Source organism: Sinocyclocheilus grahami, unplaced genomic scaffold, assembly GCF_001515645.1.
Source record: "Sinocyclocheilus grahami isolate Dianchi unplaced genomic scaffold, SAMN03320097.WGS_v1.1 scaffold613.1, whole genome shotgun sequence".
Lineage (NCBI taxonomy): Eukaryota > Metazoa > Chordata > Actinopteri > Cypriniformes > Cyprinidae > Sinocyclocheilus > Sinocyclocheilus grahami.
The window spans coordinates 846,193-866,315 of NW_015505792.1; the positions used below are offsets into that span (position 1 = coordinate 846,193).

Genomic DNA, 20,123 nt, shown 5'->3' on the forward strand with positions numbered 1-20,123 from the left:
TTATGCACCAAGAGCTTGTAACACTCCAAAGTGAAAGGAAACATTGAAATCGCATCATATGACCCCTTTAAGAGGCTTAATAACCGCCAGCTTGAATGGTTTTGGGACGTGACCTAAAGACAACGACGAGTTAATAATATTGAGAAACGGTTCTTCTGATTCAGGTAGCAACTCTTTTAGTAATTTAGTGGGTACAGGATCTAACAGGCATGTTGTTGGTTTAGATGCAGTGATAAGTTTATTTAGCTCTTCCTGTCCTATAGTTGTAAAGCACTGCAGTTTATCTTTGGGTGCGATGAGTGAAGCTGAAGTATTATACGCTGTAGAATCTACATTTGCTATTGTATTTCTGATGTTATCTATTTTATCAGTGAAGAAATTCATAAAGTCATTACTATTAAACTGTGAGGGAATATTTAGATCAGTTGGCGTCTGGTTATTTGTTAATCTAGCCATTGTGCTAAATAAAAACCTAGGATTGTTTTGGTTATTTTCTATGAGTTTGTGGATGTGCTCGGCCCTGGCAGCTTTTAGAGCCTGTCTATAGCTGGACATACTGTTTTTCCACGCAATTCTAAAAACTTCCAAGTTAGTTTTTCTCCATTTGCGCTCAAGACTATGAGTTTTTTCTTGAGAGAATGGGTATTACTGTTGTACCATGGCGCAGTACGTTTTTCTCTAACCTTTTTCAATTTGATGGGGGCAACAGCTTCTAATGTATTAGAGAAGATAGTGCCCACGTTGCTAGTTATTTCGTCTAGTTCATGTGTACTTATTGGTACACAGAGCAGTTGAGATAAATCAGGCAGGTTATTTGTGAATCTGTCTTTGGTGGCTGGAACAATAGTTCTGCCCGGACGATAACGCAGAGCCATATAGTTAATATTAGTAATACACAGCATGCACGATACAAGGAAATGGTCAGTAACATCATCACTTTGAGGTACGATATCTATATCAGTAAGATCAATTCCATGCGATATAATTAAATCTAGCGTATGATTAAAACGATGAGTGGGCCCGGTGACATTTTGCTTTACTCCAAAAGAGTTTATTAGGTCAGTAAACGCAAGTCCTAATGCATCATTTGTATTATCAACGTGAATATTAAAATCTCCGACAATTAGCGCTTTATCAACAGTAACCAATAGGTCTGAGAGGAAATCTGCAAATTCTTTTAGGAAATCTGTATACGGCCCTGGTGGTCTATACACAGTAGCCAGAGCAAGAGATACGATAGATTTCTTTTGCATATCTGACAGTGTAACATTAAGCATTAGTATTTCAAATGAGTTAAACCTGTATCCTGTCTTCTGAGTAACATTGAGAATATCACTATATATTGTTGCAACACCACCACCACGACCAGTCTGACGGGGCTCATGCTTATAATAGTAGCTTGGTGGAGTAGACTCATTTAGACCAATATAATCATTAGGTTTTAGCCAGGTTTCAGTCAAGCAGAGTACATCAAAACGATTATCTGTGATCATTTCATTTACAATAACTGCTTTGGGTGAGAGTGATCTAATGTTTAGGAGCCCAAACTTTAAAAATGGTTTTTGTTCATTTATTTTAAATTGTTCTGGTTTAATCACGATCAGATTTTTTCTAGATCCTGCATTAAATTTATATTTTGACCTCACTATTCGGGGAACAGACACAGTCTTTATAGATTGGACAGCACAAGTACTTCTATCATTTAAGCGGGTAGAACACAAGTCATCAGGGCAGTTATTTGAATGTGGAATTTGGAGATGTTGTCCGACATGAGCTCCGCTCCGACTCTGCTGGGATGCAGACCATCAGCGTGAAAAAGCCTAGGACGCTCCCAGAAAAGATTCCATTTATTAACAAAGAGCAGTTTCTGTTCTTTACATCATAACAATAACCATTAATTTAAAGCAAAAAGTCTACTGAACCTTTCGTGTCCTCCTCGATACGTGGGAAGCGGTCCTGACACGATGATCGTCGTCGCGGGCGATGTGCGGCGCACCGTCTCGATCAGGCTCCTGAAGTCCCTCTTCAGTGTCTCCGTCTGCCGCAGCTTGGTGTCGTTAACCCCGGCGTGAAGCACGACCGCTCCGGGGCTCTCGTCGCTCTCGTCGCTCTTCAGGATCGCGGGTATTTGCGCAGAAACATCGAGAACACAAGCACCAGGGAAACCGTGGGTGTGCACTTTACCTTCCGCTATCGTAGCACGGACGTGCCGGACAATGGATTCTCCGACGATCACAGCGTCGCGTTCCATGTCGCGGAGGGGAGCGAAGCAGTTCCGGGTGGAGATCTCGAAGACCGGAGGCGGCGGAGGGGGAGAGGTCGTCGCCCGGGGCCTGGCTCGCGTCTTCCGCTGCGGGTGCACCCAGGGTCCGTGGTGTCCTGGCGCCGGAGTGAAGGACATCTGGGAAGATCACGTCCTGGGTGCACCGGGCCTGTGCAGAGAAACACACGGAGTAGAGGTGGTGGGAGAGTTAGCAGCGGGCTGTATACTTACCTCGGACTTGTGAGCGTCAGCCTGGGATGATTCCAGCGCGGCTCTCCACTCTCTCAGCTGGGTCTGCTTTGCCACCAGGTCCCGGATCTGCTTCTCCACGGCCTCCAGCTCGACCTGCACCGAATGCATCTCGAACGTGTCCTCACCTGCACTCAAAGGTAGACACACATCCGCCATTAAAGCAAGTAACAGTGAGTAAAACAATGGTAATGTGTGTGAATAGAGTATTAGCAATGTAAGCGAGATTAGCGGCAACCACGCTGGCGATGCTAACGGGCTATATGCTAATAGCGGACTTGGGAAATCAAAATAAAACTAGTGATAACAAGGCGCTCTGATTGTTTTTGTTGTAGAATACGATCAGGGATATATTCACACGTTATAGAAACGAAAATGATGGTGTATAAAATTGATTTTAAGATAAAAAATAGACGATATATAATTTACTTGACGGAGCTCAAACTCAAAACACACGGCAGCAACAAACAGGAAGTTTGTTCATCCTGATATCTTTTCTTTTGCGAGAGTGCAACAGTATTTCTGAAGTTACAGAGCTGAAGCGCTTAGTGAAGACTTCATTCATAATTCAGTCTTTAGCTGATGTTTTGTTTTGTAAAACCGATGTTGTTCCGCTGGACTCAGGAAGCAGCATTGTTTGACCGTCCACATGAGCCTGATCTTTAACACACATCAGGAAATGTGTTTCCAGTCCAATAAATGTTCAACAAACGCTGCTGATTCTGAAATAAACCTGTGAATTCCTGTATTCTCTGTAAATGTAGGGTGAATGTCAGACAGCTTTTGAAACGTGGCCAAGTCCATCTTTTATTCACATTTACTCAGGGTTTATTGTGTGAGAACACGCTGCAGAATTTATTTTTACTGCTGCAGTAAGACTTGCTGTCTGTTGTGTTTATGATTTAGAACAAGTTTATCAGACAAATGTACTAGCAGCTGAATTATTTTATGTTTTTGAAAGAAGTCTCTTCTGCTCACCGAGGCTGCATTTATTTGATCAAACATACAGTAAAATTGTGAAATATTATCATTTAAAATAACTGTGAATATCTGTTAAACTGTAATTTATTTCCGTGATCAAAGCTGAATTCTCAGCATCATTACTCCAGTCTTCAGTGTCACATATTTTTGTTAAATTTGTGATACATTACCATTCAAAAGTTTGTAAAAATTAATACTTATATTCATCAAGGACACATTAAATTGATCAGAAGTGCCAGTAAAGTAATTTATAATGTTACAAAAGATTTCTATTTCAAATAAACGCTGTTCTTTTGAACTTTCTATTCATCTGTGAATCCTTAAAAACAAAATGCATCACGGTTTCCACTAACATATTGTGCAGCACGACTGTTTTCAACATTGATAATAATCAGAAATGTTTCTCGAGCAGCAGATCAGCATATTATACTGATTTCTGAAGATCATGTGACACTGAAGACTGGAGGAATGATGCTGAAAATACAGCTGCGCATCACAGAAATACATTACAGTTTAACAGAGATTCATAGAAAACAGATATTTTACATTGTAAATATATTTCACAATTTTTAATCAAATAAATGCAGCTTTGATGAGCAAAAGAGACTTCTTTCAAAAATATTAAACGTCATATTTCGTGTTCCAAAATTTTGACCAGTGATGTGAATAGAAAATAATGATTAATACCCTAATTAATCATCGCACAGCTTGTATTTAATAATTACTTCCTGGAGCAGCTTACACTGTGTTGTTGTTAATCCTATAGTTATTATGCAAACATGGATTTGTAGTATGATGTAATATACAGGAAGTTTTAACAAAGTTATTAAATGAACAAAAATCTAGCAGAAACATAAAGTCAAGTCTATTATGATTTTTATGTGACTTTAATGGAAGGATTCTGTCTGTGTGACTCGTGTGAAGATCAGTACAGGTGTGTTGGTCGATTTCTATCTGCTCTCATTGAACGTGTTGCGTCAGCTGTTTCTGAACTCAGAGGCGTGCGGCGACACGAACCTGATCTCTCTCTGTCTGCCGCTAGCGTCGAATCCTCACCATGAAGAAGTTCGGTCGGCTGCTCAGCAGACTGTCCTCAGATCTGAGCAATGATGAGTCTTCCTCTGTCTGCTCCTCCAGCGCTCCTGTAGATGATCCGTCAGACACGGATCGAGTCCCAGACGTCCCGCCTCGGATCATCAGACCAGAGAGCCAAAGGAGAGACGTCCCAGCGCCGCCGAACACAAACAGTGAGTAGACCGTCTGCTCTGCGCAAGCAGTGTTGGGGGTAACTAGGGATGTAACGATTCACTCAACTCACGATTCGATTTGATCCACGATTTGTTTTTAAACAAAATTAGATTTAAGACAAATTATAAATTAAATGTGTCCTTTTATTATTGCTTGGACAAAATACGTTTTTTTGTGAAATTGAAATATAACACTATAATAATATAGCACTTGTATATTATTGCTCTTTTGTTAGTTTTGATTGCTTCTGTTGTCCTCATTTGTAAGTCGCTTTGGATAAAAGCATCTGCTAAATGACCAAATTTAAATATAATGTAAATGTAAATAACAAAACTAAATAGAAATTTTAAAACAAGCCCCAAATCAAATAAATAAGTAACACAAATAAAATAAATCTCTTCATATAAACAAAATAAGGCTTTGTCTGTGCTCTTAACATTTAAAACTAGAGGCAACCACTGCATTTTAATCATGATCCAAACAAAGATGCTGCACACATGCAACACCAGCCGTTTTTAATCTACGTTTGAAGCAAAAACAGAATGGTCTGACTTCAGTTTTGTGAAACTATACATAAAAATATCAGCATGAAACAGAAACAGTGGACGAGCTGAACGAGACGCAGATTCACTCTTAAAGCATTTCCTCGGTTACCGCTGTAAACAAAGCAGCGCTGCGCTTATGAACAGCAATGATACGGTGTTTCCTTGGTTACTGCTGTAAACAAGCAGCGCTGCGCTTATGAACAGCAATGATACGGTGTTTCCTTGGTTACTGCTGTAAACAAGCAGCGCTGCGCTTATGAACAGCAATGATACGGTGTTTCCTTGGTTACTGCTGTAAACAAGCAGCGCTGCGCTTATGAACAGCAATGATACGGTGTTTCCTTGGTTACTGCTGTAAACAAGCAGCGCTGCGCTTATGAACAGCAATGATACGGTGTTTCCTTGGTTACTGCTGTAAACAAGCAGCGCTGCGCTTATGAACAGCAATGATACGGTGTTTCCTTGGTTACTGCTGTAAACAAGCAGCGCTGCGCTTATGAACAGCAATGATACGGTGTTTCCTTGGTTACTGCTGTAAACAAGCAGCGCTGCGCTTATGAACAGCAATGATACAGTGTTTCCTGGGTTATTACTTATGAACTTTAATATGCATTATACAGAGGCAAGAGGAAAAAAAAAAAAAACATCGAAAGAATAAGTTCCCCTCAGACATGCATTCATATAAACTCCTAACGTTACCCCTTATTGAATCGTGATTTGTTTAGCATCTCAACCGATTTGAATCGTCACATATTTAAATCGATTTGATATTCTTTATCAATTTGTCATCTTCTTTTGTTGAGTTTCTCTGTGTGAACCGCCGCAGCTGGAGCCGCAGATCTCGTCAGACCAGATTTTAATGATCTCTAGTAGCACTTAGACTGATGATACAACATTTCGAGCAATTTTGCCAGGCAACTTTTTTTGAGCAATGGTGCTTGGGCACTTTCCCATTGAGTGGTCACATATTTAAATCGATTTGATATTCTTTATCAATTTGTCATCTTCTTTTGTTGAGTTTCTCTGTGTGAACCGCCGCAGCTGGAGCCGCAGATCTCGTCAGACCAGATTTTAATGATCTCTAGTAGCACTTAGACTGATGATACAACATTTCGAGCAATTTTGCCAGGCAACTTTTTTTGAGCAATGGTGCTTGGGCACTTTCCCATTGAGTGGTTAACAAATTCCTATCTGGATCCTTTAGATCAGTCGTGGGCCCTGTGTCTCACCTGGTTGCCCGTTGATGGCAACACTGACCTGATGGCAAATCTGTATCACATGTAAAGCTGTGTGTGTGTGTGAGAGTGAGTGAGATAGTGTGTAAATCGATTTGATATTCTTTATCAATTTGTCATCTTCTTTTGTTGAGTTTCTCTGTGTGAACCGCCGCAGCTGGAGCCGCAGATCTCGTCAGACCAGATTTTAATGATCTCTAGTAGCACTTAGACTGATGATACAACATTTCGAGCAATTTTGCCAGGCAACTTTTTTTGAGCAATGGTGCTTGGGCACTTTCCCATTGAGTGGTTAACAAATTCCTATCTGGATCCTTTAGATCAGTCGTGGGCCCTGTGTCTCACCTGGTTGCCCGTTGATGGCAACACTGACCTGATGGCAAATCTGTATCACATGTAAAGCTGTGTGTGTGTGTGAGAGTGAGTGAGTTAGTGTGTGTGAGAGTGTGTGTGTGTGTGTGTGAGAGTGTGTGAGTGAGTGTGCATGTATGAGTGTGTGTGTGTGTGCGTGAGTACACGTGTGAGTGTTTGCATGCCTGTGTGTGTGAATGTATGAGTGAGTGTGAGTGTGTGTGCATGAGAGTGAGTGAGTGTTAGTGTGTGTGTGTGTGAGAATGAGTGAGTGAGTTTTAGTGTGTATGTGTGTGTGTGTGTGTGTGTGTGTGAGTGTGAAGTGTGTGTGAGTGTGAAGTGTGTGTGAGAGTGTGTGTGTGTGTGAGTTTGTGTGTGTGTGTGTGCGTGTGTGTGTGCGTGCGTGAGTGTTAGTGTGTGTGTGTGTGTGTGTGTGTGAGAATGAGTGAGTGAGTTTTAGTGTGTGTGAGAGTGAGTGAGTGAGTTTTAGTGTGTGTGAGAGTGTGTGTGTATGTGAGTGTGAAGTGTGTGTGAGTTTGTGTGAGAGTGTGTGTGTGTGAGTTTGTGTGAGTGTGTGTGAGTGAGTGTTAGTGTGTGTGTGTGTGTGTGTGTGTGTGTGCATTGAAATGTATCTGCATCTCTATATCTCTTCCCGTTTCCCTCATTCTGTTCTCTTCTGTGTAGAGTTGGATTCAGATGAAAGTTCAGATGAATATGACGAGCGCAAGCTCAGCAGAGACGCTAAACTCATAGACATGGCCAGCAAGGTGCGTTGTTTTATTCCCAGAATTGTCCAATAGCGACAGACGCTGTATGATTGACAGCTGCTTCCTCCAATAGATGTCCTTGATGGTTCCCAAGGCGACGAAACCCCGTTACAGCAGCCTGTGCAGCGACGACGAGCTACTAGACGATGACGCCATCTCTTACGAATCTGTGTCCCTGAAGTGAGTTGCTTTTATTTTCCTGCTGTTAGCGATTTTGCCAATGTGTATGTTCCTGATTTGTCATTGTACAGTTAAATTTAGTTTGTTGATGTTGATTGGGCAATATGAGAAATTCATGTCGTGTTGCAATGTGATGTAACACTTCCCTCTTGTGCTGATCTCATCTCTCTCTCTCTCTCTCAGACGGAGTTCATGGATCGAAGATTTGGGTTCGATCTCCGGCTCTCAGAGCAGCATCTACCTGCCAATCACAGGCCACGTCAGTGCTCCGCCCCCTCGGGAAGACCCCGCCTCCACCAGCGTCCCCGTGATTAAAGTGGGCTGGCTGGACAAGAATCCTCCTCAGGGGTGCGTGTGTGTTTTGATTTCACACTGACTTTTGAACATTTGTGACCCTGGAGCACAAAACCAGTCATAAGGGCCATTTTTAAGAAATTGAGATTTATGCATCATCTGAAAGCTGAATAAACAAGCTTTCCATTGATGTATGGTTTGTTAGGTTTGGCTGAGATACAACTATTTGAAAATCTGGAATCTGAGGGTGCAAAAAAATCTAAATATTGAGAAAATCATCTTTAAAGTTGTTCAAATGAAGTTCTTAGCAATGCATATTACTAATCAAACATTAAGTTTTGATATATTTACGGTAGGAAATTTACTAAATATCTTCATGGAACATGATCTTTACTTAATATCCTAATGATTTTTGGCATAAAAGAGAAATGGATAATTTTGACCCGTACAATGGGTTTGCTATTGCTACAAATATATGACTGCTTTTGTGCTCCAGGGTCACATTTCAGGATTTAATTTTTGAACTGGTTCTTTTAAATGACTCCTTTGAATGAACTGATTCCCTAAACTGAATCAGAATTCCCAGCCATTTCATATTTTCAAGAGATTGCTGCCTTAAAGCAAAGCTGCATGTGCAATCTACACATTTTGAAGTATTTCTACATCAATTTTTTAAAAATGTATTTAATGATTCATACCATTTATTTAGAATTAATTGTCAAATTTACCAGCAGCTCCTGAGTGAAAATCCGTTTTCTTTCGCTTGTGTGATTTAGTTTCAACAATGTAACTAATGTGAGACTAATAGACAATTCTGTCTGATTTATTTCTAAGTATTGAGTTTGATTTGGACTTCCACGTGATTTCATGGTGCCTGTCAGATTCAGAACAGCAGTTTCTGTCCGCTAAACCCATTAATGATCTAAAATATTTGTATATTATATTATTAAAATATTTATTTAAAACAGACCAGCAAAAAAGCTGTGAGACATCCACGCCAAATAGAAGTTTTTAAATGTAGAAATAATTTGTCGGATAAGCTCAAAAAATCTATTATAAATTAGTCTAACATGTGGAGAAATTTGAAATGAGGAAACTGCAGTTTCTATGTTTATCTGTGAGCTTTTCCTCTTGATGGACTTATTTTTAATTAAAGTATTTATTAAAATATTTTTAGTAATTTTTGCATGTGCACAACTCTCTTAAGTCAGTTAATGATCACATGATATGAATATTTTATCCTTTTTACTATTTTTTAAATTATTTTTAGTTTTTTATTCGTATTAATATAATTATTTTTACATTTTAAAAATTATTTAAAATTTTTTGTTATTAAATTTTTAGCATTTATCAATGCACAAACCCATTTGAGAAACTCTGATAAGGCACAAAAACATGGAAATAAACATTAAAATGCACCGTTTCAATAGTACAATCACAAGATTCAAAATTATGCACGTTAACATGCCACTAAACACGGTCACTTTCCCTTTGAATGTACGATTATCCCTGAAAATTACACCTTTTTACATAAACACAAAATCACACACACACAGATCATATTTTAGACACTTTACAGCTGAAATAACACGCTTTTATACTTGCATAAATGATCGAACATTTCTACCATTTTGTACCGGTAGTTATTTGGGAGCTTGAAGACAATTACTTTTCAGTTAACTATATTGGTTTTGCAGTGAGGTCACAAAATAACTAAACTAAACTGCACTATTGTTTTCTGTAGAGCTGCTTTATAGTTAAAATAGAAGTAATAATTAGAGCCGAATTAATTTAATCCTGACTCAACAATTTTGCAACGCCGTTTACAAGTGCAAAGTGATCTTTATTGCATAAAGCACTATAGAAATGAACTCGATTTGACTTATTGTGGTAGTAGACATGATTCTACAGATTCTTTTGATGGAGATTAACATCTACTGAAGCTAAAGCATTAATTTAATGTGTGTGTGTGTGTGTGTGTTTGTGTGTGTGTGTGTGTGTGCGTGTGTGTGTGTGTGTGTGTGTGTGTGTGTGCAGGTCTCTGATCTACCAGCGCCGCTGGGTCAAACTGGATGCTGAATACCTGAGATACTTCGACACTGAGAAGGTGATTCTGATTGGGTAAAGTCACGTGTGTAGAGTCAAACTCTTTGTGGCATGTGAAAAGACCTGCTGTTCTTCAGTGTTGAACGAATGCGTCTCACCGCACATGTCCTTTAACATCCGCTGCTGATGGGACGATTAAACGCCTGTGTGTGTGTGTGTGTGTGTGTGTGTATGCAGGACGTCTACTCGAAGAGGATCATACCTACAGTGTCCATCACCGGCGTGGTCAATGTGGGAGAGCAGAAGTTTGAAGTGGTGACGCACAATCGCACTTTCCTGTTCCGAGCCGAGAGCGACTGTGAGTGTACAGACTGTGTGTGTGTGTGTGTGTGTGTGTGTGAGAGAGAGAGGGAGAGGGAGTGTGTGTGAGAGAGAGAGAGGGAGAGAGGGTGTGTGTGTGTGTGTGTGAGAGAGAGAGAGAGGGAGTGTGTGTGTGTGTGTGTGAGAGAGAGAGAGAGAGGGAGTCATCCCTACAGTGTCCATCACCGGCGTGGTCAATGTGGGAGAGCAGAAGTTTGAAGTGGTGACGCACAATCGCACTTTCCTGTTCCGAGCCGAGAGCGACTGTGAGTGTACAGACTGTGTGTGTGTGTGTGTGTGTTGTTTAAAGCACATGAATTAGGCGTGTTTGCGAATGAGATACACACTGATGATCAGTGAGGTTTTGTGGTCTGGTGAAACTAAAGCTAATGTGAACAACTGACCTCACAACACAAATAAACACTGACATGCACAAAACACACAGTTACACACACACACACTCACTCACTCACTCACTCAGTCACTCAATCACTCACTCACTCACACACACACACACACACACACACACACACACACTTTCTTTCACACTCTCACACACACACACACACACACTTTCTTTCACACTCACACACACACACACACACTTTCTTTCACACTCTCACACACACACACACACACAGAACTGTCTTCTTCTGGGGAAGAATAAACAAATAAAATATTTAATCTTTCTTTATTTTAATTATCATATTATAATATTAATATTTTAATTATATTATTATTATTATTATTATTAATCAGTGTTATTTTTTATAAAAATATTTATTACAAAATTATTTTATAAAACTATATTTTATTAAATGTGTTATTTAATATTTTATAAAACAACAACATAAATACACACCAACATGCACACAACACGGTTACAAACTCACAAACAGAACTTTGTCTTTCTGGTGAAGAATAAACAAATAAAATTTTACATTTTTAATTTTATAATATTATAAAGAATAATATAATATAATAATACAAATAACATTTAATGTTTAAATAAGTGTTATTTTGATTGTTTTTATTTTTAATTACTATTATAATTAATTTATTTTATTTTTTATTTATTTTTTTAATTAATTAAAGTAATTAATTACTTAAAATGATTTGGCCTAACAACAGAAGACTGTGTCATTCTGGTAAAGAATGAACAAAATAAATTTACTATACTATATTTAAATAAAAATAATAATATTAATAACATTGAATATTTAAGTAAGTGTTTATTTTGATTGTTTTTATTTTAAATTGTTATTATAAAATTATTAATTTATCATTATTGTAATTATTACAAACTATGTCTTTCCGGTGAAGAATAAACAAAAACATGTATTTTTTTCTAATAATAATAATAATAGTTACAATATTTAAGTGTTTATTCTGATTGTTATTATTTTAATTTATTGTTATGATAATTAATTTTAATAACAATATTTTTTTTCATGATTTAATGACTTGTTAGCTTTTCATCAACTCACAAAACCCCAGTTTGAGAAACCGTGCAGTAACAGTAAACAATAAACAATTTTTATTTTCATATTCTCAATTAAAAGACCTTCAAAATGATGTATGATTTGTTGGAATCGGACAAAAAATGACTGTGTTATTATAAATAAGAACAGATGCAACAACAACAAAAGAAACAGTAGAACAAACATAAGAAAGAATCATATAATGCATTACCTTTTTCATTTTACATTTAACAAAAGCATTCAAGTAAGAAAAACTAATAATCAAATGTAAAAATCCCTTTAGTGGAAACTACAAAAGCAGTTCAATCGAGAACCGCGAGTGATTCTCTCTTTTCTTTTATTGTTAGATTAACATTAATGCGACAGACGGACGATATATTAATACCTGCTGTAATACACGGATCTAATATAATGTTACACATCAGATGTTTTTCCCCAACAGTTGCCCAAACGTTCACTTAAGACCTAACAGATTATGTTTGCACGAATACTTAAATACTGCAATTCTGTGTAGATGTGTATATTTATCGGGTGATAGTCAGAGCGAGAAGCGAGCGGAGAAAAGATACTCCTCTCAGAAAACGTGCAAATAAAGATACTTTTAGATGTTTAATTACTGTTTGGAGCATTAGGATCGCTAGACGAGGGCTTGATGAATTCATTTTTGTGAAAACCTCAAATTCAACTAAAATCGTCATTTTTCACTTTTTGTTGCGTGTAGCTCAAAATGTAGTAAATTCACACTCATTTTGCCACCACGGGACACATATATCATACATGCTAGTATGATGGTGTGTGTAAACAGTATGCTCAGTGAAATGACTGAAGTGTGTGTGTGTGTGTGTGTGTGTGTGTATCTGTGTGTGTGTGTGTGTGTATCTGTGTGTGTGTGTGTATGTGTGTGTGTTCTGTGTGTGTGTGTGTGTGTGTGTGTGTGTGTCTGTGTGTGTGTTCTGTGTGTGTGTGTGTGTGTGTATCTGTGTGTGTGTGTGTATCTGTGTGTGTTCACTGTGTGTGTGCGTGTGTGTATCTGTGTGTCTGTGTGTGTGTTCACTGTGTGTGTGTGTGTGTGTGTGTTCACTGTGTGTGTGTGTATCTGTGTGTGTTCACTGTGTGTGTGTGTGTTCACTGTGTGTGTGTGTGTGTCAGTGGAGCGGAGCGAGTGGGTGACGGTGTTGAAGAGCTGTGTCGGAGCGTCTCACGCAAGCACCAGTCTGGACATGACCTTTAACCCCTGCGTGAGCTACGAGATGAAGGGTTACCTGGAGCTGCGCGGCCTGCGCTCTAAACTCTACACAGTGGTGTGTGTGGATAAAGTCTTCCTCTACAAAAACACAGAGGTAAACCCTCAATCTGTCTGTCTTCAGAAATAAAACTAACACTAGTCACACTACTGACTTTAATACAGACTTCAGTAGCATTAACAGCAGCTCACTCGACTTCAGAATGCTTTTATTGGATAGAAGGGATGGGCATTTTTAAATAATAATTAAATCATATCTATATAATCCAGTGTGTTCAATAGCTAGGTGTGGGGGCAATAACATGCAAACAAAAAACACATGGTTTACATAAAATCTTTTATGTATTTATAATTTGAAAGCAAACAAATAGCCCTGTTTTTGGAAAGGGACATCATACCTTTCAGAAAATATAATTTGCATCTTAATATTGCAATGAAAACATATTTAACAGTAATATATGTGTCCTTGACAGGGTGGACATGTCTTATGGTTTATGCTTTGAATAATGGCCCATAATTAAAAAAAAAAAAATGTGTGGGAGCTCAGCTAATATGTTTTTGTAGTACTTAAGTGTCTACTATTTATGACATAAAACGAATGGGAAATTAAGACCAAAATGTGTGAGTATTGTGAGGGTTGAAAGGCACTCTTTGGTGATATTGACCCATGTATGAGTTAGGTACTCAACATTGCACAACCAAAGTGTGTCAACACGATTGCAATGTGATTTTATACAATAGTAGTTCAATAAAAAAATCTTTTATGTATTTATAATTTGAAAGCAAACAAATAGCCCTGTTTTTGGAAAGGGACATCATACCTTTCAGAAAATATAATTTGCATCTTAATATTGCAATGAAAACATATTTAACAGTAATATATGTGTCCTTGACAGGGTGGACATGTCTTATGGTTTATGCTTTGAATAATGGCCCATAATTAAAAAAAAAAAATGTGTGGGAGCTCAGCTAATATGTTTTTATAGTACTTAAGTGTCTACTATTTATGACATCAAACGAATGGGAAATTAAGACCAAAATGTGTGAGTATTGCGAAGGTTGAAAGGCACTCTATGGTGATATTGACCCATGTATGAGTTAGGTACGCAACATTGCACACCCAAAGTGTGTCAACACGATTGCAATGTGATTTTATACAATAGTAGTTAGAAGTTAGAAGTTAGAATTAAGTGACTTACATTTTAGACACAATATTGACTGTGTTTGCTCAATTTCGCTGATAAAAGTAGTTCCACAGCAGAGCTGTTTTGTGTCTGCGAGCAACACAGCGGTGTTTCGTTACTGAATGAATCCACGTTTTTGAACGAATCAAGCAGGGTTTCCGCAGGGTCTTAAAAAGCCTTAATTTTAGTTGTATCAAATCGAAGGCCTTTAAAAAGTCTTAAATTTTACAAGAAAGTCTTAATTATGATTTCAAGAGGTCTTAAATTTGGGGACGGAAAGACCAGAATGGCGATATGGCTGAATGTGATGATTAAACCTCAAAAGGCTATGATTTCATTGAATAAACACGAGCGCTGCACGCTAAAATCGACCCATGTTTTTACCCTGCGAACACGCAGAGCGTTAAATGTGAACTGGTGGATCGATAAGAAGACAATGCATTATAAAAATCTAAACCGAGTAAGGTGCGCGATCTGTATGGTCTGCGATAATATCGTAATTGTAGTTTTAACGATGTGCGATTTGACATTATCGAGTATATCGCGAAAAGCGATAGAATTATCTCATAATTCTAGATATGGGGGCAGAAAATGTATATATTTATATAATTTCATATAGTTAATATCACACGAAGTGTGCCGTTTTTTTCTCCAAAAATCAAAAATCATTCGAAACACAGCCACAGCGCTGTTTTGTGTCTCTGAGCAACATGACGGTGTTTCGTTCCTGAATGAATCAACCGTTTAAATGATTCGGTTCAAACGCAATGCCTCACTTATTAACAGTGACTTGCTGCCACCTGCTGGCGGTTTTAATTTCACATTTAAAGTATCTTTTCATTTTTTAAAATGATTTCAAACATCAGTTTTCAATGTTTTATGTTTAAAATATCAAAACATTATTTATGCATTTGTAACGGCAGGTTAAAGTATTCCATGTCCTTCAGAGCTGCATTAAACAGTGTGTAAATGCATCTAAATGCCACTTCTAATGCAGCTTCTGTGTTTCCTCTGCATTGCAAAGATACATTTAGTTGATACTGATTTCATTTGCTTGGTAACAGCCCAAATGCAAGAATTTGACTCAAAAGATGATGCACACTTTTAGAACAAATGGCTTAAATGTAAAAATGCCCATAAAACTTGTTGGAAAAGATTAATTTCTATCACTGCTGTGAACTGACCACAGAATATGAAGAATATAAAAAAAAATTCAGGAGTCAGCTGTCCACGGTACTTCTTAAGATATCAGCACAATAACACACTCAGCAAAATATCCTCTAATTATCGTTATCGATAAAATCCCAGATAATATCGAGATATCATTTTTTGTCAGCATCGCACACCCCTAATTTATGTTATTTAATTTATATAGCAATTTATTCATAATAATTGTTTAAATTAATGTAATAATTAATACTTTTGACTCGTCCATTTTCTTAAAAATGGTTTAAAGGCTGAAATGTAAAGTTTATCATTTATAAAACTTTTTGTTTTTGTGAAAACTTGTATTTGAACTGTAAATTATGCTTTTTAAAGTAATTTTACAGTTTAATATGGTACTCTAGACATTGCCCCGCTCATATGGTATTCATTTTATTTGTGCGGGTCTTAAAAAAGGTCTTAAAAATCCTGCAGAAACCCTGTCAAGTGAGTCAATGATTCAGTAACCCATTCGTACAGACAGAAGTCACGTTCCTCGTTTCTGAATGAATCGGCCGTTTGAACGAATCTGTTGAATGAAGGACTAAATGAGTCACTCATTCAAACGGTCATTTAACGCCACCTACTGGTTTGGTTTCATATTTAAAACTATCATTGCATTTTCCCCAACATTTCTTATTTGTATGTTTAAACAATATTTAAAACATTAATCGTAGAAAATTCTCTATGCATTTGAAAGTTTGCAGTGTAAACGCATTTATGGCACCTCGGCACCTTTGTAATGTTTAATCATTTTTTTATGATGTGAAAAAAAAAATTGCATTTTAAAAAAAAGTGTAGATTTTTGTTTGTATATGCTGTCACTGAGCTGTAAATTATGCTTTTTAAAGTAATTTTACAGTTTAATATGGTACTCTAGACATTGCCCCGCTCATATGGTATTCATTTTATTTGTGCGGGTCTTAAAAAAGGTCTTAAAAATCCTGCAGAAACCCTGTCAAGTGAGTCAATGATTCAGTAACCCATTCGTACAGACAGAAGTCACGTTCCTCGTTTCTGAATGAATCGGCCGTTTGAACGAATCTGTTGAATGAAGGACTAAATGAGTCACTCATTCAAACGGTCATTTAACGCCACCTACTGGTTTGGTTTCATATTTAAAACTATCATTGCATTTTCCCCAACATTTCTTATTTGTATGTTTAAACAATATTTAAAACATTAATCGTAGAAAATTCTCTATGCATTTGAAAGTTTGCAGTGTAAACGCATTTATGGCACCTCGGCACCTTTGTAATGTTTAATCATTTTTTTATGATGTGAAAAAAAAAATTGCATTTTAAAAAAAAGTGTAGATTTTTGTTTGTATATGCTGTCAATTATAGTTTTTAGAAAGAAAATCGAAAATGGCAAAAATAGATATCGGCAGGTCACAATTACAAAAAAAAAGGAAAAGCTCTTTAATGGAGCGCAGAGGAATCAGATTCATTTCAGTGAATCAGTTCATTTAGACGACTAGTAAAACAGTGGGTTTTAGTAGCATTGCTATACTCTTTATCCATGTTTTGCATTAGGTTTTGTTTTTCTGTTTTCATTTTAATTTTAGTGATTCTTTTTAGTAATTTAGTAGTTTTTGCCATTTTTGTTTCTTTTTTTTAATGTATTGTTTTTAAATTAATTTAGTTTTTGTTATTTCAACACATCAAGTTAAATTAAATGAAAATTAGAAATGTTGCCTTGGCTTAGCAATTATTGCATTTCAAGTTTTTTATGGTTTTAGTTTCCATTTTAGTTAACTACAATTACCATGAAGTGCAAATAAAATGATTCATTGTTCAGGCTGAGCTAAATCGCATTCTCTGCATTCATGCCGCCACGTCATCTTACGTCTTTTGAGAAGCGAAAATGTATATGCATGCTGTCTTTCATGCAAAACAATGCTAATATAAATTAGGGTTAAATTATGAATTCAGTTGCTTGACATGACTGGACTGTTATAAAATTGCATTTTCTTTGATGTTTGTGTGTGTTAAACATGAGAGCTGTTACTTTTGTCTGATTGTATTGATCTATGTTATATTACATAATTTAAAACTGTATATGAGTGTTTGTGTACATTTATAGTTTAGAGATGCTAGTAAAAAATGATAATCATAGTAATGTATAGAAATGTCTCCATTTACATAGCTAAATAAAGATGTTTGTTTCGTGTATGTGTGTGTGTGTGTGTTTAGGATTATCGTCTGGGAATCGGCATCACCTCGATTGATATGAATGTTGGTAATGTGAAGGAAGTGGATCGGAGAGCGTTTGATCTGACCACACCGTACCGCATATTCAGGTGAGACTTTCACTTGTTCGTTCTTTCAAATGACTCATTCATTCATTTGTTCATTCACATAAATTTATTCAACTGCTCAGATCCTGTTCAAGATTTCTTTCCATCCGTCATGCATTCATTCATGTTTCTGTTGATCTTTTTTCCGCTCTCTTCATTTATTTCATTCAAGACACTGTGAGTCATCCAGCAAGCTAAAATAACTGTGTGTGAGTGTGTGAGTGTGTGAGTGAGTGTGTGAGTGTGTGTGTGTGTGAGAGTGTGTGTGTGAGAGTGTGAGAGTGTGTGTGTGAGTGTGTGAGTGTGTGAGTGTGTGTGTGTGTGAGAGTGCTGTCTGGCTCCTTCTCTCACATCTGTTTTGTATATTTTCCTCCTTTGAGCTGCTCAGTGAATCTGAAGGTCATCTGTGTGTGAAATGCACGTTTAACTCGCTGGGTTTCAGTACAAAACCCAGTGAAACCTGTTCACATACGGTCAAAATTAAACTACTAAAAAACTAATAAAAAACTAAAATATAAGTATTAGATGAAAAAGTGTAAATAAAAAAACCCCAAACAAAACTAAAATTAAAACTATTAAAAAAATTAAATCTAATTGCAATTAAGTAGGTCTGTTAAACGAATAATCGCAATTAATCGCATCCAAAATAAAAGTTTTAGTTTACATAATATATGTGTGTGTACTGTGTATATATATTATGCATATGTGACCCTGGACCACAAAACCAGTCATAAGGGTACATTTTAAAAAATATATAATCTGAAAGCTGAATAAATAAGCTTTCTATTGATGTATGGTTTGTTAGGATCGGACAAGAGTGAGTGTGTGAGTGAGTGTGTGACATAGGGGAATTTGTGATATGTATGAGTGTTTGATGTACTGATATCAACCAGTTAATGTGGGATTTACGGTTAGTGTGGGACTTTATCTAGTATCATCAGCATTGTGTCTGAGATGAACACTGATGTGTGTGTGTGTGTGTGTGAAGTTCTGATGAGATGATTAATTTGTACGAACACACACACACACACACACACAGGAAGCTTTCACTGCAGTCTACCAACATAACACAAAACGAATCACAGCGTGATGTGATCTGCTTCCTAAAACACACACACACACACACACACACACACACACACTCACACTCATGAGCTCCCAGGATTCCTCTGTGCTGTTTCAGTGGGAAGAGAAGAAACGGACAGACAAAGAGTCCATTCACTCACATAGAGAGAGAGAGAGAGAGATGGATGAGAGAGATGGGTGATGACAGACAGACAGATGCAGCGGAATGAATCCTCTGACATGTGATCTTTAACAGCATTATGATGCATCATACTGGCCACCATGAGTGATCTTTGACCCTTTCCCATAGTTCTGCATCACTGGTTTATCTGCAGGACTAGGATTGTGTATTAGACATCAACCTGCGACCAATACAGTATCAGAATGATTTGATCAAAAAAAGTTTTCTCCTCCCTTTAAAATATGATGTATTGATATTATTGTAATCTTGTTCTTGAAAGAAACCTGAATCTCTTTCCTTTGTTTTGAATCATTCCTGCATCACAGGAATCAGACTGAAGGAGAGAGAGACAGTGTCAGGTTTGTTGATCAGACTGTGCCTAAGCCCCGCCCCCAGTGCAGTGATGTATCTGGCCCTGCCCACTCAGCTATAGGCTCCGCCCACTCCGCTCCTCTCTGCTCTGATTCGTTACTTATTCTCTCATTCTGTCGTTCGGTAGGCCGTGATTCACATCAGTGTGTGTTTGTGTGGCTCTGCACTGAGCTTATACATCTCTCACACACACACACACACACACACACACACACTGGCAGGTTGAGGGCTGACCTTTGAACTTTCAACCTCGTGCCAATCAGCTGGGTGAGTTGTTGCAGTATTTTCTGTCATTGTTGTTTAAAATGTGTCGGGTTGTCTCAAGTGTGATAGAGTGCTTGTGTGTGTACTAAGTGTGTGTTTTTTTTACATCTGTGTGTAACTGTTTTTTCAGTGAGTGTGTTATAAGAGTCTATTTTTAAGTGTTTGTGTGTGTGTGTGTGTGTGTTTTAAGTCTGTTTTCAGTCAGTTTTGTCAGTCTGTTTTAAGTGTGTGTGTTTTTAAGTGTTTAAGTGTATTTTAAGTATGTGTTATAAGTGTTTTAAGTGTTTGCATATGTTTTGAGCATTTTTTTAA

At 37.4% G+C, this 20,123-nt stretch overlaps 1 protein-coding gene across 1 annotated transcript in view; it reads left to right on the forward strand.

Moving 5' to 3' along the window:
• The window catches only part of LOC107557642 (arf-GAP with Rho-GAP domain, ANK repeat and PH domain-containing protein 1-like), a 52,057-nt gene extending 32,722 nt beyond the window's left edge, over positions 1-19,335 (forward strand). Inside the window, exons 3-11 of the mRNA XM_016241120.1 lie at positions 4,631-4,740; positions 7,557-7,639; positions 7,713-7,819; positions 8,003-8,167; positions 10,151-10,220; positions 10,397-10,517; positions 13,150-13,340; positions 17,826-17,932; positions 19,305-19,335. Of these exons, the coding sequence (XP_016096606.1) occupies positions 4,631-4,740; positions 7,557-7,639; positions 7,713-7,819; positions 8,003-8,167; positions 10,151-10,220; positions 10,397-10,517; positions 13,150-13,340; positions 17,826-17,932; positions 19,305-19,335 (985 nt within the window). The remainder of the gene's footprint in view (positions 1-4,630; positions 4,741-7,556; positions 7,640-7,712; positions 7,820-8,002; positions 8,168-10,150; positions 10,221-10,396; positions 10,518-13,149; positions 13,341-17,825; positions 17,933-19,304) is intronic.
• Positions 19,336-20,123: the final 788 nt, after the last annotated feature.